Source organism: Platalea leucorodia (genome assembly GCF_965183815.1).
Source record: "Platalea leucorodia genome assembly, chromosome: 7".
NCBI lineage: Eukaryota > Metazoa > Chordata > Aves > Pelecaniformes > Threskiornithidae > Platalea > Platalea leucorodia.
In genome coordinates this window covers 57,097,552-57,122,114 of record NC_138829.1, presented here as the reverse complement: position 1 = coordinate 57,122,114, position 24,563 = coordinate 57,097,552, and the positions used below count along the sequence as shown (strand labels likewise).

The window sequence follows — 24,563 nt, the reverse complement described above, 5'->3', positions numbered from 1 at the left end:
TCACGGGCATGGTTTAAAATGTCATGCACTAATTCTGCCCAGGTAGCGAGCTGGTTGCGGGGATCATTTTCACCTAATCCCTCATTGTGTTCTATGTTTCTTTTCATTTCATCCCACTTTGCAATTAAGTAGGGTTTAAGAATTGCCGAGGCTCCTCTAAGTAGTGGTTTTAGCATCACATAATCAATTGTAGCAGATATTGGGATATCACTGGGTTCTCATGCATGGCTTGAATGCAGGCAGCTTCTGTGATGGCTGCAGAGAGCTTGTTAAGAGATCTTATGGGGATTATGGAGGGATCACCTTGTTCTGTAGCATCTGTTCCTCCAGCCCAATAAGCTCTCCTGCTAGTAATAGAATGGGATGCGTCTGCCAGGTTGGGTCCTAAATTTAAGAGAACTCCTAGACCCTAAAAGCCATTCACTTCGTCTCCCGTCAGCAGTATTTGGTCACCGCCACTCAGGCAGACTCACCACAACTACCCTCATTTCCGTTTCACCCAGCTTCCTGCCGTATTTTTCTTGTGAATTTGCCAGATGTAACAGATCCCAGGGAGCGGTTCGTACGGTGTATCGTGGAGCACCACCCCGGGGTCCTTCGGATTGTTCTGCTTTAATAATGGGTCTGCCTTCATATTCAGCAAGATTTGAAGAAAACAGAGTCATCAGCTCCTGAGTTACTATTATTGGGGTTACCCCGTATGTTCCCATCCCATTCTTCTAGGGATGCAATTAATTTTCTAATCTATACAGTGTCAGAGGAATGAGGAGCATGCATAAGCATGATTTCGATCCTTTCTTCTAGTTTTCGTTCTTTCTCCTTTTCCTCCTGTAACTGTTTCTGCAGCTGGTCAGTTTTCAAAGACAGTACTAACTCAGCTGCCTTTCTGCCTTCTATTTCTTCTTTTAGGTCCTGCTCTCTTTTATTGTTATTCTTCTTAAACTGATGAGCAGCTTCTAAACAAGTACCTAGCATTTTGCAAATAATTCCTTTCCCTTTCCCATCTTTTATATGCCCTTGGGCTATATTTAGCTGTTTTTCCATAGCTTCCCAATCATGCCAATTATCACAAGTCCATTCTGAGAATTTGGGACTCTTCCTTATTCCATGCTTTCGTAAGTAATCAGTGATACTACTTGCCACCCTGCCGACTACGCCAATTTGTCATGAATGGCTCTGATTTAGAACACTTAAGGAATCATTGACAAATGTATTAGCAAAAGTGGGCTTATACGATGTTGTAAGAGATCGATGGCAAGGTTCACTATTAATTACTGCGTGGAAGAAGCATGCAAAGGAAAGCTGAGCTACACTTGAGTTAGAATGATTGAGAGAGGCCGGAGATGCAAAGAGTAAGGAAGACCCTCTTGTTGAGTCACGAGCTTCAGAAAGGACCCCCTTGCTTCCAAAACGCCTGATGGAGCTTAGGTGCAGCTAGGTCCAATCCTAGTCTCTGACTTGGTCAACGGTGTATGTCTAAGGGATTGTACATGCAAAGTTTACAGAATGTCTCATTAGCATCAATTCAGCATGCAATCAAAGTTACCAAGACAAAATCAAAGTTACCATACTACAAGGTTACGCGCGCTATCGGTCGCTTACCAAAGATCTGTCGTTGGTAAAAGGTCTCTCTGCCTCGAGGAGCAGCCTTGAGAGGTGTCCCAGCGCAAGGGGAGATCACCGCCATGCAGCCACGCTGCCTAGCAGGGAGAGCCCCAAGAAGGCTCACCGAGGCTGTCATATTTATAGGATAAAGTGGTTGGCTTGTAGTCAAATTACATGTGATAGAAGAGGTATGCAGGAGGCTCCTTGTACCCACAACTTTCTTTGTTCCTTGATAAAGGAGTCGCTTTGCTCCTTTGTGGGTTTTCAGAGAGCAGATTGAAACTAGAGGAGTTCCCAGCCTGGCTACAGCTCAGGGCTTTGTCTCTTCTGGAGCCTGCACCAAACCACCGCCAGCCTGGTCTAGGGGTTGAGCACATCCATTGCAACATGTACCTCCGAATATACATTGTCACAAGCCTAAACTGCGGGAGACGCCAATGATTTTCGCATCTTTTCTGAATGCTTAAGTGACTCCATTATTTTTTCATACATTCTTGCTGGCTGCAAGAGAACAAGAGAACCATTCTTGGAGAACGTTCAGCCTAACGCTGTTGTATGTGACAGCTCAGAGGAAACCAGCAGAAAAGAATTCTGAAAAATCTTCCATAAAGCAAAGCAATGAGAAATAGCAGTAAAATGTTTAATGCCTGTAATTTATTGTATACATACTCTGCAAAACTTATATGCATTTGGTGTGTGCAAAAGTATACACTTTCTTGACAGCACCAGAAAACAGTTAAGCTATGTACGAGTTTTTAACCTGATTTGTCACATTGTGTAAAAAGACATTGTGCACAAATGACATCCCCGAAGAAGAAAAAAAATTGGCTAAAACTATAAGCACCCTTATTTACACACTACCACTTTAATATTGCATCACACCCACTCACCAAAATAAATAGAAGTACATTCATCACAATTTAAACACCAGTCTCTCCATATATTTATTTTCTTTCTGACATGTTTTGGTCTCCAGAAATACGCTATATCTAGAAATATGCATCAGCTACTAGATTATGTTACAAAATGCAAAAAAAATAGAAAATTAGTTTTCCTGGACAATATTTTGGGCTTTACACAAAAATAAATCCAGATTTCCCATAGAGATCTCATATACTTCTTGAAAGATTTTTATTTTAAAGCACAGCACAGAGTTGCACACTAAGGCTTCCTGTGATATGCAAAACCCTGGCCTCCAAAAGACATCACTGTAAAGTGAGATACAGCTCAAGTGTTAATACAAGACATTTTTAAAAAGTAGTCATCAATAGAAAGTGCCCTTCATTTGATTTAGCATTAGCAGTAAAGAAGTAGCTACTGTAATTGTGCAATCAAAGCCAGACCTGGAAGGGTTTTATGATAAGTATGTCCGTTCACACTATCAAGTTTAAGGATATAGAATCTGAGATAGCAGAAACCAACCAACCTTTTTATACTCCTACATTCTTTTTTTTTTTTTTTGACACAATTTAGTAAAAAAGGCACATTGTCAAACAGTGACTTAAAAATCTAAAAACCAAACCAGAATTTCATTAAATACAATTAAATCATTAGCTTAACATCAGATCTTCATAAACCAATATGAGCATTCTTCCAGTTTTTCTTGACCTCAAATTCAGATGCACTTTGGATTAGATTAATACTATTAATCTGGCAAACAGTAAACATGGTTTTGGATACAAGGTCAGGAATTAAAACCCCTCAAATTTAGTTCCTTCCTAGCCAATTTACAAATATGCAGCAAATGCAAACACATTAAACCCCAAGCATTTGTACAAAATTTGAAAACCATTAGCATCCCATGCCAATTATGAGAAAGTACTTCTTGACTGTAAAATTACAAATGTGTCCTTGAATAATTTTTCATATGAAATAGACAAAATGTAAGCAATGATCACTGTGCGAAGAGACAGTTATACAGTGTCTTAGGGAGGCTAGCAGTGTACATTCCAGTCACCATCTAAAAGACAAAATGACAAAGTGCTTTACAGATTAAGAAATTTAACTGATCTTGCATGGTTAAATGATCAGAAAGTGGTGAAATAATCAGGCTTTATTTAACCTATATTTATCCGAAATGCAGATTTAATTCCCAACTGAACCAATTTTGAATTAATATATCTCTTTTGCTTCAGAAGAGACTTTTTTCCCAACCAGGCAGGAAGCTGCAGCTGATATAGCTGTTTGGGTTGACAGACCTAGAGCCTTTCTCCAGCTAAAAAGAAGTAAAAAAAAAACACGGTAACTTGATCATGGTCCCAGTGTTCATTGCCTTGAATGGATAATTCTAGGAATGACAACAGAAAATTTTAGATGGTCCCAATGAAGCAGAGTGAATACAACACACTTCTAGATGAGCAGCGAGGTTAAACTATCTTGCACAGTCTCAAGTGCATACACTGAGAAACAGTTTTTGTTAGTTACTATAGAAAGTTAAAAATACAGAGGAGCCACGATGGTATCTTCATCTGGGCTCCCTGGCAGCTAATACTGAATTAGTTTATAGAATCTATCCCAATAGCTTACTCATGTCAGTGTTTTACTGAGGCAGTGAAATGCTACACCATTGACAGAAAACATCTTAAAAAGGCAAATCTGTTTTTTCTTACATTAAGAGTCAGATGTTTAAACTCCAGCAGCTTCCAAGATTGTTCCTTACAGGTTGCTATCTGAACTGCTTCCTCAAAGCAGCACTGTTAAGAACAGCACCTGATAGGAAAGGTTCCTCTGTCGTTTTTCTACAAGGTAATTTTTCCTTTTTACTCCTTTACTTCCCCCACCCACCCCCAACAAACACCCAAAGCCCTTTTTGTACTTTTCCAAGTACTTCTAGCATTAAAACATAACAGCCTCAGCAGCTGAAGCCAGAGGTACTATCAATAGAGTCCTGGAGCTTGAGGCAAAGCTAAGTAGTGATACTGGTGAGCTTTGAAGGGCAACCTGGGGAAATCAAAGTAGATGCAACACCAGATTTGAGCTTCAGACTCTCAGTCCAACTCCTGTAGACTTACATGAACCCTGTGCCGATTGTAAACAAATTCAGTTACTGAAAGAAACAGTCTTTAAGTGCATAGTTAGAAATAATGTGCAAATATGGGCATTAAGGTAAGTAACTGAACTAACTCTCCTGCTATATGTAACATTTTAGATTTTTGGTTTGATGAGATTAATCACAAGTATTAACTAGTTAACATGAAGTTGTTAATACTGAAGAGCTGCAAATACATTCTAACAAAACTTAATTCTGGTGTGCTTTCTAAATAGTAAAGCTAATTAGATAAATGACTGCTTCACATTTTAAATCATTTAACACATCGGATGTTTAATGCAAGAAAAAACATGTGTACCGTACACAATTTGTAGAAGCAGCAGAAGCTGTTAAACAAATGTGAAGATTTACAGGGCAGGAAAAGAATTCCTAAGCATACACTTGAGCCCAAAAGCACAAGTTACATACAAACACCAGAAATTCCTGTTTTCAGGGTGTGTATTTATCATACTGAATTAGATTGGCATTGGAATTCCAGACACAGCAAAAGCCAACATAATCTTTTGGCCATATCAATAACTGCACAATTTGCAAATGACACACACTTTTCTGTTTAGAAATAACGAGGTTCAAATTATTTTTACAGGTCCTCAAATGAGAAAATATGCAGCACTTTATTGCTTTCAACATCTGTGGCAACAGCTGAATTTACACCCAAGCTGCTTCTGTACAGAAGATGACATTTCAATACTTTGAGGCTCAAGCTGGGAGACAGAGTAGGATATAAAGCAATTTGTCTAAGTCTCAGGAAATATCAGGGAACAAGAATGCTATTCCTTTCTTTCAAGTGAATGCAAAATTGGTTTACTGGTATATGGGCCCACACAGTTCCGAGTCAGTGCATAGCTAGTCAATATTTCTGCTGGCATCTTGAACTGGTTTAATCAATGGAAACATCTATTAATTTTATTCCATTTAATAATATGCATTAGTGCATTAATTTTTTCATAAAAAACCAACCCTGGCAAGTATTAAAAATAAATATCTTATTTAGGTCAAACTAAAGCCTTGCTTTTCAGTACTTTAATCGCTTTAAATATTCTTTTGCCCTCTAACAAGCAAATGGAAACTGAAGTAGAATAAGAGATGTATGGAGGCAGAGGGTAGCAGAAACATGAATGAAGTCAACACCATAAGTCAGTTAACGTGTCCTCAGCTTCTTAGACTGTCTCTTGCGTTTTAATTCTTCTTCTTCCCGTCTCAATTCTTCTAAATCCTCCTGAACACCGAGCCTCAAGCTGCCAAATAAGATGAAATCCTTTACACACTGCTACTCAAGAAACATGAAATTTGACTTCTACCCCTCCCCCATGAAAAGCAATCCTAAAATTATTATGCTGCTTTTAGCAAAAATTTTAGATCAGTTCAACAATCATAAATTTTCTTTAATTATAGCAAGAACACAGCTTTAAGAAAAGAAATCAAGATTTTATCATTAGATTAGAATCAAATATTTTGAGGGAAAAATTATTTAAAACTTTTGTTAAAAAAAAAGATTGTGAAAAAAACTGATTTTAATATGAAAGTTCATTTTTATTCCCAAAAAGAAGCTGCTGAAACACATCCATCAATTCTTGCCAATTTAACTCTTACATAGAAGCCATAGCAGGACTGACTCATCAGCTTCTGAGAGCCACCTAAACCTTTTACATTGGCAAGGGAGAGAATGGATATGTCAAACAGTAGAGAAGCAAAAGCTTTTGCTGCGACTTCCTGGCTTGAGGCACCATTCCGGTAGCCACAAGCACAACACTGCCCCACCCTCGGCCCCTCTAGCTGCCGTGACTCTGGTGAACAGGCCATGGAAGAGACTCTGCTAATACAGCATGTTTTAACTACGTCCCTGCATAATTTCTTCAGCTTCCTAGAAGTCTGTATGTTGAAAGCGATACTTAAAACAGTATCTCCAATCACTGATCTCCTCTTCAATAAATACGGGCTGGATAGTCTTGCTAGTTTGATACTAGGAATGGGTGTGGCAAAGTTACCATTTTGTGATCAGCTACTGCCTCATTTGCAGCCCTACCAAGTGCATTTGTACATCCATAGTTCATTATGAAGCAACATAAGGCAGTGTGGCATGCACCTCAGTGCAAATGGTTCAACCGCATGACAATGAAGATTCAACTGTTCTGGGCTAAACTGCTCCAGTACAGGCTCTAAAATGGATTTTATGCCTAAACAAGCATAGCAAAGTCATCTGAAATTCAGGAGACTGCAGTCATCCAAATTAAGAATAGAAACAAACATATCAAGGATCTGTGTGATAAAACTCTGGCTTGAAGCATCATTTTTCATTTCAACTTAGAACTTAACAACTGTAATTTTAGTGGGCTTGCTTGGTTAGAAAAAGTTCCTCATTTCAAGGGTCACAATGCTTTTAACCACACACTCAGTGAAACATAGCTGAGCACTGAAAACAGTTAAACTCAATTTTACTCAAGTTTCTTATCTCCCCTTCTTTTATGCTAGCATGTGTAGTTAAAAGTTAGCCAGGTATTCAACTCTGCAAAACCTCACTCTAGGCCTTCAACAGAGAATTCAGCGAATAGCAATATCACTGTAAAATTCCAGTTGTTTCCTCTAACTCTATTTAACAGACTATAGCTTTGCATGAGCTGTAGCTGTTCCCCAGGAGCAAAGAGGAATAAGGACACTCGCTGTAACTTCAAAAAGATGCAAGTTTCCAATGCTCAAGGCACCTTCCGAATAATATATATATATATATATAACTTCCCACTTTCTATTGAGTTTAAATCCATGCATACCTCCTAGCTTCTTCTTTCTGTTGCTCTCTCCAGCTGCTCTCCATATAACGTAAGGCATAATCACTTTCATCTTTGTATCTGGAAAGTAAATATTGGTTTTCAGTACACTACAAAGCCATGATAACATACAGTTGAGTTATGAATTCACATACCTTCTTAGAAAGAATAATTACCTTGCCATAAACAGATTTTAATGTTTTGAAAGAATTTAAGTTACAAGCCTTTAAAATGCTTGCTTTCTTATACCTTATTGTCAGACAAGAGGGAAGTATTTAAATAAGCCAAATAAGAGCCTTCATTTTCCAGCAGTTCCTAGTCATACCGAGTTAGATCCTCTTGCAGAACAGCTAACACTATTGCATTTAGCAGTTCATACTCAGGCAGCTACATTTGATGAATTCTAAAATACTGCAGACTGCTATAGAAAGCATTTTAACATCCAAAAACAGGAAAGAGTTGCTGGGAATTACACAGGTGAGACACTGAAGCAGCCGTGTTGTTTTCCAACTACGTCCTATTGCATCAAATTTTATTGCTCCCCAGAAGAGCATGGCAGGCAGTGTGAAAATTCAAGGTCCCTTCTGCACAGAAGAGCTCTAATGCTCGTTAAATTTCTGCAATGCAAAACCATTTTTAGAGACCAGCACTTCCCCTATTTCTAAAACATTTTTATTTGTTGAACTATATTAATTTCTGTTGTTCCGTTGCTTGTTCTGCAGTATCTTAAAATTGACATTTTTCTTACCTTTTCCGGTCATAGCCAAATATTTCCCGAATATGTTTTGATATTTCTTCTTGGGGTTCCCCTTCATCTTCAATGAAATCATCCATTTCAGAGTCATATTCATCATCATCATCATCTTCTATTTGTCTCTTGTAACTAATAGGTGGTCTTCCAAGACCTAAATGACACAGGAATGAAAAAATCATTAATAACATTAACATTAATTTAACAGTACCTCTCCTTGCTATACCTTAGGCACAACCATTTTACAGCTCCAGGCTTCAAGGTGGAAAACTTCTGCCTCAAGTTAACTAGCAATTCTCAGAAACTCAGTAAAAGGAAATACTTCCTCGAAGTTGTGCTATAGAAGATTACATATCAGTACCACCAACTGCATCTTGAGGAAACTACCAGACAGAAGTCTATGTTCTTGTTCAGGGTTTTCTAGGCACTTATTTGCTAGAGTCCATGCTGCTTGTTTCTGTTCAGAAATAAATTTTTAGAACTGCTTGCTTACTGATATGGTGAATTCGCCAAAACACTTAAATATCAGGCCACAGGTTTGCTGTGTCATTTTAATTTTCATGTACCACTTCAAACATCTGTTATTTAAGACACTATGAAATGTTAAAGACTAAGCCTAATCAAGCAATGCAGGAAGTGAATCCTTCAATTCTTTTCCTTCTAACAGCATTTGTATACCAACATCCATCACAGGCTGCTTAGTTTTCCTTCATGTTTTTCTTCACACCCCAGGCCTGTATTTCAGGGAATGTGAGCATAGATAAAAATAAAGCAGAAAAAAAGCATTCTACTGTTAAACGCACTCCTTAAAAGGCAAATACGGTATTTTGACCAAGTCTTCCGAATTCCATCTATAATTGTCAAAGACCCTCAGTGACCTCAACTCAGACATATACAAAAAAATACAAAACAAATAACTAAGTGAAAAAATTATTTGCTCTAGAACTTCATACCTTGGGGATGAAACACAGGTCTATGCCCTTGAGAAGACCTCATTCCATTTATCTGTCCATTGCTAGGTCTCGTGACTAGGTTTTTAGAAGAAATAGTTTCTGATACAACAGTACACTTGGGTTTTACAGTTGTGCCCAAGCTGCTGCCTGGTCGCCCAGGTCCTGCGCTTGGGCTGATGCCTGGTCTTCCCGGTCCTGTTCCCAAGCTGCTGCCTGGTCGCTTGGCTCCTGTGCTTGGACTGATTCCTGGCCTTCCTGGTCCTGTTCCCAAGCTGCTGCCTGGTCGCCCAGGTCCAGTACTTGCGCTGACTCCTGGCCTTCCTGGTCCTGTTCCCAAGCTGCTGCCTGGTCGCCCAGGTCCAGTACTTGCGCTGACTCCTGGCCTTCCTGGTCCTGTACCCGTGCCGCTGCCTGGGCGACCAGGTCCTGCGTTTGTGCTGATGCCTGGCCTTCCTGGTCCAGTGCCCAAGCTGCTGCCTGGTCGCCCAAGTCCCATGCTTGAGCTGCTGCCTGGTCGCCCAGGTCCTGTGCTTGAGCTGCCAGCCGGCCTTCCAGGTCCCATGCCTGCACCACCACCCAGTCGCCCAGGTCCTGGGCTTGAGCTGCTGCCTGGCCTTCCAGGTCCCGTGGCTGAGCCACTGCCCAGTCGCCCAGGTCCTGGGCTTAAGCCACTTCCTGGCCTTCCAGGTCCCACACCAGAATTGCTGCTCGATCGCCCAGGTCCTGTACTTGAACCTCCACCTGGATGTCCAGGTCCTCCTTTTCCTAAGCTGCTGCCTGATCGTTTCGCATTGGAGTTGATTCCATGCTGAAGGGCTGCAGCATTTCCTGATTTTGTATGGGCAGACTTCTTCAGGCTGGATTCTTTAGCAGATGGTAGCCTCTGAGCCCCATTGGCTGCTGGTTTTGAGGGTGGCACATGAGAGCTTGAGCCAGACTTTCCAATACCATTGACAGGTAATTTACTATGACCACTACCAGTAGAGCTTTTTAAGGAGCCATTCTGTGAGTTTTTTTCCATTTGATCAAATCTGGAGGAAGATGATGACCGTGAGTGTTTTTCAGTCAATGCTGGTGCTTTGGATTTCTTATCAGTACCGCTCATAGAAGATGACAGACTACCTTTTGGTGTGGAATGTTTATCTACTGAGCTTTTGTTAAGTTTTGCATTTACAGATTCCTTCTGAGAAGTAATTTTTTTTGAAGAACTGCATATCCCTGTATTCTTTATCTCCTTCTCACTTTTCTTATGCATTTCTACTCTCTTGTTTTTGCGTCCTAAATACTCCCTCTCTCTCAATTCTTCTGCTGTTCTGGGTCTCTCTTCTACCTTTTTCACTGCTTTTATTTCCACTGGTTCATATTGTTTTTTTTCAGCAAGCCTTAAGAGCTCTGCGAAGTTCAGAGGTGCTGGTGCACTTTTGGGAGGCGCCTTTGGTTTCACTGCAACTTTGGATGGTTTCTCTTCATATTCTTCTTGCTCATGCTCAGATTCAGTCTGACTGTATTCGAGTTGCTCAGTTTCATCTTCTGTTGCATACTCAGCCTCTGGGGCCTGAGCAACATTCTCACAAGTCCTCCTCTTTTTAGGCTTCTCTTCAACAGGAACACCATTATAGCCATAAAAATTATCCTTTGTTCGTGAGGCCATAGCTCTTGCCTTTCTGTCATGTTTCAGTTCAATACGTCTAGCCAAGAGTTCTTCTTTCTTTCTTCTTTCTTCCAGTGCTGTAAGAGAAAACCAGGAGAAAGATATGCAAAAGCACTACTTTATTTCAATTTCTTCCAAACTGATAAACTATTTAGGACAGTAGTTTAAGGATATCTGGCTAACAGCTATTCAAAACAGACCAGAAAGCGATCAGAGGTCCGCCAACAGGGCAAGCTAACCCACCTGAATCAGCTACACTGACAAAGGCAAACAATTAAGTCAAATGCTGCTATTGCAAAACCCACTAAGGTGAGTCAACCAAAGCAGCGCTCTGGAATGCTATGCAAACTAAGGAGAATTACTGTGTGAGGAGGTACAGGACTTAAGGGATCTCTGGGTAATGGAAGGAGTTCTGAGACTGACCAAGAGAATTTTGAGACTGTACAGAATTTACTATCAGATGCTTAAGGGAAGATTAAGGGAAGATGAGGAAAGGGAGGGAATCAAAGAGTATTGGGGGGGATAAGAATTGGAAAACAGGCTGAGTGTGTGTGTAGAGGGGTGTAGGGGAGAGAAAGAAGCAGTCAGCCATAGATAAGCAAGCTGCTGGTCACTACATTTGTCTGGTAGAGCCCTGTGCACCATCTCCACAGTCTGTCCTATATTCTTACTGAACTATTTTTATATATTTTCTGCATAAGTATGATCTCTACCTTGAGGCTGTGTGTGATCGGCTGACAAAATTCAGGCTGAACTAGCTGGTGAATAGGATGAGAGGTCTGAATGCCAGATACTGGAGAGACCAAGGGAGTAGAGGCCAAATACCAGAAAGACTCAGAAAAAGCATCGATTTCTAGAAAATGGATTGGGCTACTCATGCTGTGGGTGCCTGTAAAGGTACCATTCCCTGCCTACGTTATTCTATTGCCAAGGGCTGTGACTGTACAGAGTGCGAGTGCATGCATGCTTATGTGGAATTCATGGTCAGTCTTGCTTCTGGTTGGACCTGGCAGCAGGGATAAGGAGGAGGCTCGTGACTGGCCCAGGAGAGGAGGAATACTCTGGGCCATCCAGCCCATCAGATTTCATTACCTTTAACAAAACATTAACACCAGGAGCAATGCAGTATTAGTTTATTCCACAGGCTATTTGAAGGCAATATAATACAGTGGAAAAACTGTGGCTCAAACAAAGCCTCTGCCATACAAATTTAAAATTCAGACTGTATTGATACACTAGATTAAGACACAACAGGAACTCTTACCATTTCTTCCACACAGATAAAGCTTTTCAAAGTTAAGTTACCAGAAGTCCAGATGGTTTCTTGCAATATCTCTTCACTTTAACCACTTCTTGATCTCCACAGTAAATGCTAGTGTAGCTGATTAATATTCAATTCCTTATGCAAACATCCCTAGTCCTCACTTAGTCCTGGCTTTCCCTGAGCGTCAGTTATGTGCATAAATTCCAGAAACAGATATATAGCTGTATTTGCAAGAGCTTTGAATAAGGTAACAGTCTCAAAAAGTCAATGAAAGTTTCCCCATAGGAAATATTTTGGACTGTTACCTTTTTTTCTTTTTTCTTCTTCTTGCCGTCTGAGAAATGCTTGCACTGCTGCAGACTCTACACCCTTGACTTTTGGAACCTTTTTGGGAGGACCAACAGCCAAACTGTACCTTTTCTGCAAAGAACAAAGAAATACATCAGAAAAGTTAAGAAATGTAAAAATATTAAAGTTTTTAAAACTGAGGAGTTGTGTAACACTCATGTACTTGACTTTAAGCACAGAGATGGTACAGAATAAACAATGAATTCCCACTGAAGCTGAGAGTTGTGACGGATACACTTGACTCCTAGCTGTACATTGGTTCAGACTAAGGAGCAGCAGGTCTCGTGTCCTTGGGGTGAACTCGCGAGCTAGAAAGCCCCTGGCTCATGTACAAGGGAGTGAGGGTGTCTTGAAAAATATTTTGAAAGGTGGTTTTGAAACCCAAAAGTGCAAGATAACCAAAGTACAGAACAAGATACCAGAGCTAAAACAAAGACATCTATCTTGTCTATACTGTTGACTATACTTCACTCTATAAATACTACCATCAGGCTGGTCCCAGTTTAAGCTCTCCCTGAACTGTAGCTGGACTGCATGCCAGGTGACTTTCCCCTTGAGCAGGCACACCTCTCAAGGTCAGAGATTCCTTACCCGAGACTGAGAGTTCCTTCCTTACCCAAGGCAGAGAGATCCCTTACCCGCGATAGATCCTCATTAAGTGACTGATAGCATGCTGAATTAATACTATGAAACATTACTAATCCGTGTAGCTACTCAATATTATTATAAACATTGTACGGATAATTCCATTAGACATAAGCCATTGATCAAGTCCAAGACTAAGATTGGATCCAGCCACACCGAGGCTCCAAAAGGAGTTTAGAAAGCAATGGTGTCCACTCTGAACCACATGACTCAACAGGAGGGCCCTCCTTACTCTTTGCATCTCCGGTCTCCATGTGAATCATTCTAACTTGACTGTAACCCAATTTTCCTTTGTATATTTCTTCCATGCAGTAATTAATAAGGTGACCCTTGCCATCAAACTTCTTGAACCTTGTCAAACCATTGTTACAACTTTGTTAAATTCCATTGAACTTACTGAACTCTGTCAAATTATAATTTTATCTCAATAAAATATATTGCTGCTTCTCTCTTTTGAGGTGCATTTCACTCATCCATGACAAGAGCGCACTCCGCTTTCTGAAGGAATGAACAGGGAACCGGAAGACAGGTAAGGAAACCAAGAGAAATGAGTAAAATGCACTAGACTGAGAAGGAATGCAACAGCTGCATTAGTAAGGGAATAAAAGTATTTCAGTTCAGCCTTAGTCTTTGACTAAGCAGGAAACAAAAGCAGACTACAGCCCAAGCTGCCAGAGTCTGTTCAGTTCCGGACTGCAGGTTTACAGGTCCATTAGGGCTTTCAGCTTTTTGAGGAACACTCATTTCAGTTTCAGGTTATCTTACTCAGTGAAAATAAATAAATCAACACAAAAAAAGGAATTACTCCAAAAGTAAGTTGGAACTGACTTCAATAGCATAATAAGTAGGTTGATCTAAAACCAGTGGTATTGATTTTAGTTCCTGCTGCAGTGATCTTAAACAGAAGACTATTGTACATCAAGGAGTTAGTGATCTGCATACCAGTTGACCTGAATAGGTGCAGGCCTGCACTCTACTTACCACTTGAGACGACTGGATAAACTCAGCAGACTAATTGTGACAGAATATGGAGCCCCCATTTGGCACCTGGCAATTATACCACTTGCATGTGGTGTAATTTGCCTGGAGAAGAGAAGGCTCGAGGGAGATGACCTTATTGCGGCCTTTCAGTACTTAAAGAGGGCTTATAAGAAAGATAGGGACAGACTTTTTAGTAGGGCCTGTAACAATAGGATGGGGGTAGTGGTTTTAAACTGAAAGAGGGTAGATTCAGACTAGATATAAGGAAGAAATGTTTTACAATGAGGGTGGTGAAACAGTGGAACAGGTTGCCCAGAGAGGTTGTAGATGCCCCACCCCTGGAAACAGTCACGGTCAGGTTGGATGGGGCTCTGAGCAACCTGAACTAGTTGAAGATGTTCTTACTCACGGCAGGGGATTGAACTAGGTGAGCTTTAAAGGTCCCTTCCAACCCAAACCATTCTATCATTCTATGTCTCATCATACCTTGAAGCAAAGCAGCATGTTTTCATATAACATCCTTTTACTTGGCAGTGGAAGTGATAGAGGTGTTTTCTTCCAAGAACATCCTATAAAAGCTCTCAAGACTACAATGCTGGTGATCCTCACCATAGACAGGATTTGCACAGGTTGCTATGCCTTAGCCATCTGTCCAGTGCTGTACAACTCGGGGTTCCAGCAGCTGAACAGATGTAAAGTTATCTATGCTATCCCCTTTTTTCCTTCTCCTGTTATCTCCAATAAATGTTATTTTAATCAATATGTTAAGAGTCCCAGTGCCTTTCTTACTGGGATCTATAACAAACACTTGCACTAGTGTGCTACACCTGTTCAGACATTACCTTTCATAAATGTACCAATTATCTGATTGGGCTTTAGAATGATAAAATGGAAAGAAACAGACTTTTTTGATCTTCCCACAAACAGACTAGAGAAGATAAACAAAGCAATGAGAAGGACAGAGACACTTACAAAGATAAATACAACAGAAGCCAGTTAAACACAGAAGCAGATAGAAAGCAGAAGAATACGTTTAGAAAAAAAACCCACAACTCTATTTGAGGTTTGAGGGTTTTTTTGGATTTCAGTAGTAAGCCAATAAATTATAACCTAAACCAACATCATCCACATGGAAAGTTAGGATGCTCACCGAATGAGAGTTGTGAAATACAGTTCCAAACAAAAACGATATCACTAATAAAAAAGCCACACAAGTCAGTATTCCCATAAATATCTTCCTATCCTCATATAGCCTCATGAAACTTCACTAAAAAAATTAAATTAAAATATCTGATAAAAATACCTACATCCAAATGCTTTAGAAGCAACAATCAGGCAAGCTAGTAGCATAACTCTATAGATTTCAATATCACCCAATGGAAGCCTTCCTTCTAATTTCTAATTCATTGAAACAGCAGCACATGAATAGATCCTTGGATTACTTTCATTACTAACATGCAAACCCATACATTATCTTGTATACACATGCACTAAGAAGCAAGGTTCAGAGACTCATTTCTAAAACGCAGCCAGAACTGGCTCCAAGAAGGGCAGCTACAATAACAGTATTTGTAGTCACCTTTAGTAATTTCTGAAATTACTAAAACAAAAGTATAAAGATACACCATCCATGTACATTGCAGTAGTAAAACCTGATATGTTGCCTCATCACATTAAAGACCTACTACGGTCAAGCTCATTTACCAAGATTCACCTCTGCACAAGAGAGTTTACCACAATCTGAAAACTGATTTTGTAAATCCTTATCACGTAGAGAAGCTCCAATTCTGATCAATTTTTGGTTCTTACAATTTAAATCATTAGAATTGATCACCATAGCTAGGACTATTTAAAGGATAAGAAGATAGCTGGAGCTCAGCCTCTCTCTTCTGGGAAGCTGAGGTCCTTCCCTCCCCAGCTTTTGTGTTTACACCAAAAGTATTCCAAGATATAACTGTTCAGGAAACCTGAACCACAATGCAGTACTGCCTCTCAATTTTTGCTTACATGTAGCCCATGACTCAGTGGCCCAAAGTAATCTAGCACGATCCATCTAGATGGGGAGGAGTGGCTGGAGAGCTGCCTGGCGGAAAAGGACCTGGGCATGTTGGTTGACAGCCACCTGAACATGAGCCAGCAGTGTGCTCAGGTGGCCAAGAGGGCCAATGGCATCCTGGCTTGTATCAGGAATAGTGTGGCCAGCAGGACCAGGGAGGTGATAGTGCCCCTGTACTCGGCACTGGTGAGGCCGCACCTCAAGTGCTGTGTTCAGTTTTGGGCCCCTCACTACAAGAAGGGCATTGAGGTGCTGGAGCGCATCCAGAGGAGGGCAACGAAGCTGGTGAAGGGTCTGAAGCACAAGTCATACAAGGAGCGGCTGAGGGAGCTGGGGTTGTTTAGTCTGGAGAAAAGGAGGCAGAGGGGAGACCTTATTGCTCTCTACAACTACCTGAAAGGAGGGTGTAGCGAGGTGGGGGTCGGTGTCTTCTTCCCAGTAACAAGCGATAGGACAAGAGCAAACGGCCTCAAGCTGCGCCAGTGGAAGTTTAGGTTGGATATTTGGAAAAACTTCTTCACCGAAAGGGCAGTCAGGCATTGGACCAGGCTGCCCAGGGAAGTGGTTGAGTCTCCATCCCTGGAGGTATTTAAAAGACGGGTAGACGTGGTGCTTGAGGACATGGTTTAGTGGTGGACTTGGCAGTGATAGGTTAATGGTTGGACTCGCTGATCTTAAGGGTCTTTTCCAACCTAAATGATTCTATGATTCTAAATTGGAACAGATAGAGAAGCACAGCAATCCACACATTATCAGTGAAAATCCTTTCAGAAAAAGGTTGATGCAAATTAGTATCTTAGGAACAATCTGAGGTACTCTGCAGTGTACTCATATTAGTATAATGTCTACAGAAATTATCTTACTCCCAAACCTAAACATGTCATCTTTTGCCATTGGTAACCTAATTTGGCAGAACTTGGTTTAATTATTCAATTTCTGCACAGTTTTTAAAAACAGGCAAAACAAATCATTTTCGAAACTGAGGATACAGTTGGACTCAATCTTAAGCATCTTTTCCAACCTAAATGATTCCATGATTCTGAAAGAGTTTTAGGCCTAAGGAGCACCTTTCAAAACTGCTAAACGGCAGGGACAAATGTAGATTGAGCTATCCTGTTAGGAAGCCCTATAAAGAATTAAAGTGATGGGAAAGCAGTTTTCAGGCTTTGTTTTGCTGCACTACAACCAACAGTCCTATCCAGGAGCAGGTTTGTAAAGCAGCTTGACAGACATGCTGTTTTCTCACTGCCACTAATGTGGGAAATTGTGCAAAATTCAAGATTTAAAAGTCTTCCTATCAGTAGCATTTCTTGATATTGACTAACAACTGAAAACATAGCTAAACAATTCATAAATTAATACCCATTTTCTGTATTGTGAATCATTACTGTTGTTGCTAAAAGTTTTGTTCACCTTCATGTACAAATAGCATAAAATAACCAGCTTAAGTTTTGTCTTTTTAAAAGCACTGAACCATGCACATGTTCCACAAGCACTGATAAAGTATTTTACTTACATTGCAAATGAACATCAGATTCCAGGTAAACCACAGAAAATAAGCCAGGGCATGTCACTACTTTATTATCCAAGCAGCAGCTGCACTATTCTGGCTTTTTGTAGCTATTGCCAAGTTGGTTAAATTGGAGAAACATAAATGGGTAGCCTTTATGAGAGAGCCGGTCAAGCTGTTCCCAGAACCCAGCACTACTCAAGTTGTAAACACTGATTATCTCTCAGGGTGGAACCTAGTGACAGCTCTAACTGTATACTGCTGAGATGCACAGAGTGGGCACTGCTTTACCCAAAGGAAAAAGTAAAGGCTGTGGAAGTGCCTTTCTTCAACTGTGTATCCTCAAGAAATAACAAGTCTTTTCCTACCAGTGAGTAGTATTTCTCCTGAGGTTCCTCATTTTTTACCTTCTGCAAACCTTGCCATAACTACCTACCCAATAACTGGCTCTCCCTGAATCTGACCAGTGGTACTTGAAGAGTATGGTGGAAAGGCCATTACAGTGCAAAGTCTTATTTGTTTTCCACTTACAGCCAAAATAAACTGTTTCAGTCGACTATCCAGCATACAGCTACATGACCGACGAAGAAGCAGACTTCTCTTAAAAGTATAGCTCAACACAAAAAGGCGAATTAAAAAAGATTGGTATTAATATGGCAAATATAAAAACCGCCACCAAGCTGTATGTGCCTATACATTCACACATACACATACTGACTTGTGAGAAATATTTATCTGATATAGTTTATATACACATAAACAAGTCATCCATCCCTTAGATGCAGAGTGCCAGTGTCTAATAGCCAGCCTTGGCCAGCAGGCAAGCTCCAGGTCACAAGTTTAACTGTGTAATCTGCAACCAAGGTTTTGCTCTTAAATCACTGACTTTTAAAATGTGGCACACGATCCTGATACAGTTACAGCTGTTTTGATGTCAGCCTTCAAGTGCCAAATCTTGGACTGTAAAACAGATTTTATTAAATTATTGTAAGCTTTGTGGCATCCAAATGAAGCCCCAGAAGGTCTAGACCAAATACTAGACCCAGACACAAGCAACAGAAGTAGTATTGCCTTTAACAAGGATCAATATTTACACAGGTAGCAATGCACGATATGAATGATCAATTCTGCAAAACCTGATTCTCAAGTAGAGCACCTGTGCAACTAATCATTTTTGCTATGGGCTTGCACACGCAATGTAAAGACAATTCTACTTGTGCTATCCAGTATGGGCAACTTGCAGAGGTTCTCACAGGGTAGGGTTTTTTTGTTTGCTTGTTTTTCACTAGCAAGTTGTGACCCCTGTACAATGTTACACCACTCCTCCTGTTCTTCCTTACCATCCACCCAAACACGTAGCCTTCTCCAATGGGAAGTCCCCATTTCCCCCTAGGTATTCTTCAGGGTATAACTTTCTGATATCATCACTAATGGTTCATTCACCCAGTTCAGCCACACATATATCCTTGTTTGTGTCACTCCTCTTGCAATGCTAGTTCCTCAAAAGGCAGCTTTCCAAATTGATAAGTGGTCATTTGCGTTAACTGCCATAGGGCCTCTGCTATGATCCTGCGCTTGTACTTCCAAGGCCTCTGCTACAGTCTTAGCTCTGTCCACTCTGCAGACACCACGCTGGGGTTACCAGCGGCTCACGCTGCAGTTAGACTTTCTTAGAATACATGCATGTAATGCTTTCTCAACTACTGTTATCAATATCTAGTTGCGACAAAGTAAATGGTAGTTACCAAGCAGGCTTAAATTTGTTTGATTCTCTTCAGGTTCTAACAACCCCTACCAAGAGAAAGGCTTTACTGAGAAGAGTATTTTAACTATCAGCTTATACTGTTCTCATCTCCCAAAACCAATTTAACAGGGTCATACATTTTACTCCTAAAAATGCAAAAATCCTTCTCTTAAGATTTTGCAACTGCTGTCACAGCACCCAAGCTGAACCATTAGCTGAAAAAATGCAGAAATGTCTTCTGTTAAATGTTGCTTCACACAGTAAAAAAAAAAAAATAAAAAGCATACTTTATGCTTTCCTTTATGGAGTGGTACTGTGATCCTCATTTTCATCTCCTTATGCAAAAAAAGAGACCAGAAATAGGAAAAGCTGAAAGTTTTACACATTTTAGTCAGTGTTTGCAAGCGCCTGGAACTTAACTATCAAGTTCAGTCAGTTGAGAGTAAAAGCCCTCCTCACCCCTTCACAACTTTTTACATTGCATATCTTGCAGTTCTCCTCCTGTGGATGCTGATATAATACAAAGCATTTCTAGGCCCTGTTTTGAGACAAGTTTTAACCACATAAGTGCATGCATGACGATCGAATAGGAGTCTGATTCTCCGACAGCACTCTGTACTTCACATCCCTTCTCCATATTTCCCTTGCAGGGCTTCTCTTGCCTACGGGCAAACATTTAGTGTGTAGATTACAATTTCATGGGCAGGCTCTGTGTAACACACAGGGTCCTCTGAACAAACTCTGGGATTTTGCTGCCGCTTGACTTCACCAATACTTAATTTCTGGTAGCTGCGTGTATCTGCCAACTTCACTGGAGGCTAAGTAAGTAAGTAAGGATTCATGGTCACTATGTATCAGTCTGACTTAAAATGAGACTTCAGCAAGTGCTGACGTGGATGAGAAGCTGTTTCAGTTTTGGGTCACCTCTTTGTGGTTAAATGCTATTCTGTATCGGATTTGTTGTAAGTTCTGTACACCAAGATTAATCCTCAGTTAAAAGGAGTAGGGAGCTATATGAGGTCACTTCTAATAAACTATTAATGACAATAGAAACAAGGTGAAATAAAAGAATGACTTGGTTCCAACTATGCTCCGTGTTTTTTAAAAAGACTGCAATACAATTTCATATTTTTAGGAATATCTTCCAGACAAACATTTCAAAGTGCTTCACCACATCCATTATGTCACATAACACTTGTGGTACAACGGAGTATACCAATTTCACCAAAAAGAAAAGAGTGACATAGAAAATATTTAAATCTTACTGAAAACAACATTAAATCTCATAACTGGTATCATGTCTAATCAAAGCAAGATCACACTGGAAATCTAATGAACTGCTAATATGAACACATGTAACAAGATATATACACACAATACTGAAGCCCCTATGGAATATTATGTGAGAAAAACTGGGGCTCTTTTCAGCAACTGCTATAAAGATTATTAGCAACACATCACTAATACACTATACACTAGTTCATATATGTACTGTTCTATTTAGAAACAAAACCTGATGCAACTAATAGGGCACTGAAAGGCTGATTTCAGCAATGTTCCTTTTGAATCTGGATTTCCATAGGGAGATGAACAAGCAGATCCATTTTTACAGGGACATGATGCAATACCTGTTTTATGCAGGTCCTCTTTTACAATCCAAGACCATATAAATAGAGTTTTTCTATAGTTCCTGCTTTTGAGATATATATACTACTTGTGCATGTTACTCTATTTTTCATTACAATAGGCATGGGATATTTAGTTTAGTGCACTGTAAAGTTTAAAATAAACTTCTCAAAGGGAAATTCAGGGGATGTGCTGATTAATGCAGGAACTAAAATTTCTGGAAACTGTTAACTTTACATATCAGTAAATTTGGTAATTAGTCTGTATGGTATTTTTAATAAAAATATTTAAGATTAATTATCTTCTTACATGAACATATTTTACGTACTAGCTTTAATCTAGTGGAGTTACTTCGATGTCCATCAATCAGAAAACCTCCACAGGCCCTCTTTTGAAGCCTAACAGCTGCAGGTAACCTCAAGCAGTGCCAAGTGCAGCTCCACTTTTGCTCAGAGACTAAGGCCAAATTTACAGGTAAAAGCTGCACCACTAATGTGCTAGAACAGCAGGAAACCAAACTGCTTCAGCTATAGACTGAATTGCACTCTCACTCCCCGAGTTAATGAGGTAAGCAAATCCTAATCCTGCCTTTTCTAAAAAGAGTAAAAAACCCTCATCCATTGCACAACGAGTAAGATGGATTGCCTTCCTCCACCATCACATCTGCAACAGAGAACATGGCAGATATTTCATCAATTCATCACCATGGTTTATGACTACTTGTGACAAAAACTAGTGGTACAGTACATTAAAGCTGCATGAGAAAACTAAGAAGATAAAAAGAAGTTTTAAACATCTAAAGTAAGAACTACAACAGCCAATGACAATTTAGTGGAACAGCTTGTTTTAAGGGTTATAAAACAGGCATTTAAATACCTTAAACTATTTATATATTTGATATTTTCATATTTGTGTTACAAACCATATTTTTATGTAAAGTCAGAGACAAACTAAATCAGGCTAAATATTAAAGAATACATTTTACAAGATTTTTTAACCAAGATGGAATCTGACAAATTATGCATATCTTACCATATGGTTCATCCATATTATCAACTGGTCACAATATTAGTGAACACTAATAAAGTTTTATTAGTGATATAGAGAGCCTCAATTCTTGAGCAGTGTCAGAACTAAAGAGTATGCTTTTCCTACAGCTTATGCTAAAAACAACTGCCCCTCTCATTTACAGTAGTGTAAGTAAGCTCATCATAGAAACACAGAACTCTGGCATTCAGTTAAAGACCAGGCAGGAAAAGTGTTTCCCTAGCAAGTGGCTACCAAAGAGAAAATATTTTTTATCCAAATAAGCATACATGACTCATTATTTGGGTCCTGCCAAAGGAATGAAACCCAGTATACTAATGTACCAAAAGGCCACAGGCCCTTCCTACTGCCAGACTTCATTCTGCCAACTAAGTGGGTTATTTCATACTGAATCAACATAAAACTGATAGTTTGAGTTAAAATACAAACTGCTGAAATACAGACTTCAGAATAACATTCATAATAGACCAAACACCTTTCACCCATCATCCCCATACAGCTGTTGCAGGCTGTTCCTTAGCAATGGATACAAAGGTATTGGACAACGCAGCACATTCATCCAAAACTTGTCATTCTTTGTCTCCGAGCCGCATTTGAGACGTGGCAGACTTCTGTTTTCAGAGCAAACAAAAGGACTTACCCGACTTTTAACCAAAACCACTGCCTTCCCCTGCACCACCGTTTTTGCTCTCAGGATCTCGGTATTTTTGGCGACCAGAAGGCGCAAACCCCGGCTGCCCCTTCCCAGCTCCAAGCGTGCCGGGACACGTTGACAGAAGGAGCCCCGCTTCGCCCCCCTGCACACAGACGCTTCTCCAGCCCTCAAAAGCGAGCACCTCCGGACGGCGAGGCGAAAGGCCCGGCCTCGGGCCGGCCGGGCAGGCTCCGCGAGTGCCAGCCGGGCCCGTAAAGCGGCTTCCTCGGGCGGGCGCCCAGGCGGGGGCCGCGGCGAGGGGCACAGGCCCGGGCCAGACCCTCGACGCCGCGTGAGGGGAGCGCGGGGCCCCCGCACGACCCGACCCGGCCCAGCCCCGGGCCGCCGGGAACCGCCCCCCCGGGGGCCTCTAGAGCGCGGGCAGCCGGGGGGCCGCCGCCCCAACGGCTGTAACGGTCACCGTGCCCCGGCCCTGCGCTTCTCCCCCCCCACCCCCGCCGCCAAGTCCCAGCGCCCCCGAGCTCACCGGCACCGAGTTCAGCCCCTGCTGCTCCGAGGCCATCACGAGAATATTGTGGAAATCCATGGCTGGCTCGGGGACGCGGCGGGTGAGGCAGCCGCCCCGCTCCTGCCCGCTCCCCTCCGCGCCCGGCAGAGGCGACGCCGGCCGCCTGCCCCCGCCCGCCGCCCGCCCCGCCGCGCCGCTCGGCCCCGCTCCGCTCGCTTCCGGCCGCCGCCGCCTACCCTTTATATCACCTCGCCTCGCGCCGGCGTCACACCGCCGCGCGTCACTTCCCCTGTGACGAGCGCCTCGCCTCAGGAAACGCGTCCGCGGCGGGCGGAGGGGCGGGGCGGCTCCCCGTCAGCCCCGGGCCGTGGCGGGGCCCCGCGCCGCGGCCGGGGCGGCCTAATAAGGGCCGCCGGGGCCGCCCCCGCCCCGCCCGCAGCCCTCCGCCAGCAGCTGGCGCCGCCGCGGGGCCGATGCCTGGTTCTGTCCGCTCGGGCTGCCCCGCCGCGCCGTGCCGCGCCTCAGGCTCACCCAAACACCTCGTCGGCCCCCCGGCCTTCACACACGGGCGCCTCCACAGATCGACGTCAATTATTTTTTTTTTTTTTCCAATAGCAGCTCTCGCTGCCTCGGTGGCGGTGAGGTTTGTGGGGTTCTGAAGGGGAGCAGCTGTTGGGGGCGAGGGGGGGCTGCTCCGAGGCGCTCCCCGGCCCCCCCCGCCCCGCTGGCATTCCGGGCCGGCCAGCGCCGGCTGCAGCTCGGCTGCTGCGGGGAGGGCGGCCAAGCAGGAATCCTCTCGCAAGGGAGGAACACGGATTGAGTTTCCGTTGGCTCATCAAGGCTTGAAAAACGGTGCTTGGCTTCTTCTAGTGATGTCACATTTCCAGCAGCAGTGCACCCCTGGCCGCGTGAATGCCACCTGATAAAACAGGGCTCCCAGGAGCAATGCTGACCTTCGGAGCGGCCAAACAAAACGTTCTCTGTGTGTTCAAATATTTTTCCAAGTCTCCGGCAACCTGGAAAATTGTGCAAGAACAGCAGCTGACTGAAGACTTCCCTTGCTTTGGTTGTCAGCTCTTTTCCTATTACTGTTATCTGAGATCCATCTGACACAAATTCCTCTGCTCCACACTGCTTTTTGTAGAAACCTGGGCACTAAAAGCAAGCTGCTTTTTCTTCATTTTATCCTTCTTTAGCATAAATTCTTCTTTAACATTGATATTACTTGAGCACTCTTCACTTTCAGTTCCTCCAGGTTCCTGCCTTTTCCAGTCTCCCTTTGCCTCTTCGCTGCCCTCACTTTATTTTTACCGTATCTGAAATTCCTTTCTGGGTGTAGCTGTGAGCCACATTGCAGCATGATGTGAAGACACCCAGCGTGGCCCTAACTGAGGGGAGGAACAGG

General features: G+C 42.0%; 1 protein-coding gene across 3 annotated transcripts; it reads right to left on the bottom strand.

Annotated features, from left to right (window-relative positions):
• Positions 1-96: 96 nt before the first annotated feature.
• SPTY2D1 (SPT2 chromatin protein domain containing 1) lies at positions 97-23,337 on the bottom strand. Of its 3 annotated transcripts, none has more exons than XR_014228780.1 (8): positions 23,177-23,337; positions 12,344-12,458; positions 9,124-10,851; positions 8,168-8,324; positions 7,423-7,500; positions 5,786-5,892; positions 1,603-2,106; positions 97-1,476 (listed from the first exon to the last, which is right to left on the bottom strand). XR_014228780.1 is itself a non-coding variant. In XM_082317822.1 (7 exons), the coding sequence occupies exons 1-6, from the start codon at positions 23,234-23,236 to the stop codon at positions 5,796-5,798; spliced, it is 2,235 nt and encodes a 744-aa protein (XP_082173948.1). In that variant the 5' UTR covers positions 23,237-23,337; the 3' UTR covers positions 2,225-2,614; positions 5,786-5,795. The 3 variants fall into 3 exon arrangements, 1 of the variants encoding a protein (XP_082173948.1); XR_014228781.1 differs by having other exon boundaries at positions 97-628; XM_082317822.1 differs by lacking the exons at positions 97-1,476; positions 1,603-2,106 and adding an exon at positions 2,225-2,614.
• Between the last annotated feature and the right edge of the window lie 1,226 nt (positions 23,338-24,563).

Bases quoted from the DNA above. Each gene is read 5' to 3' on its own strand.
- SPTY2D1 (XM_082317822.1), bottom strand. From the start codon at position 23,236: ATGGATTTCCACAATATTCTCGTGATGGCCTCGGAGCAGCAGGGGCTG. The intron at 12,459-23,176 runs GTGAGCTCGGGG...TGTTCTTTGCAG, and splicing joins AGGGGCTGAACTCGGTGCCG to AAAAGGTACAGTTTGGCTGT. The intron at 5,893-7,422 runs GTATGCATGGAT...CTTATTTGGCAG, and splicing joins CAGAAAGAAGAAGCTAGGAG to CTTGAGGCTCGGTGTTCAGG.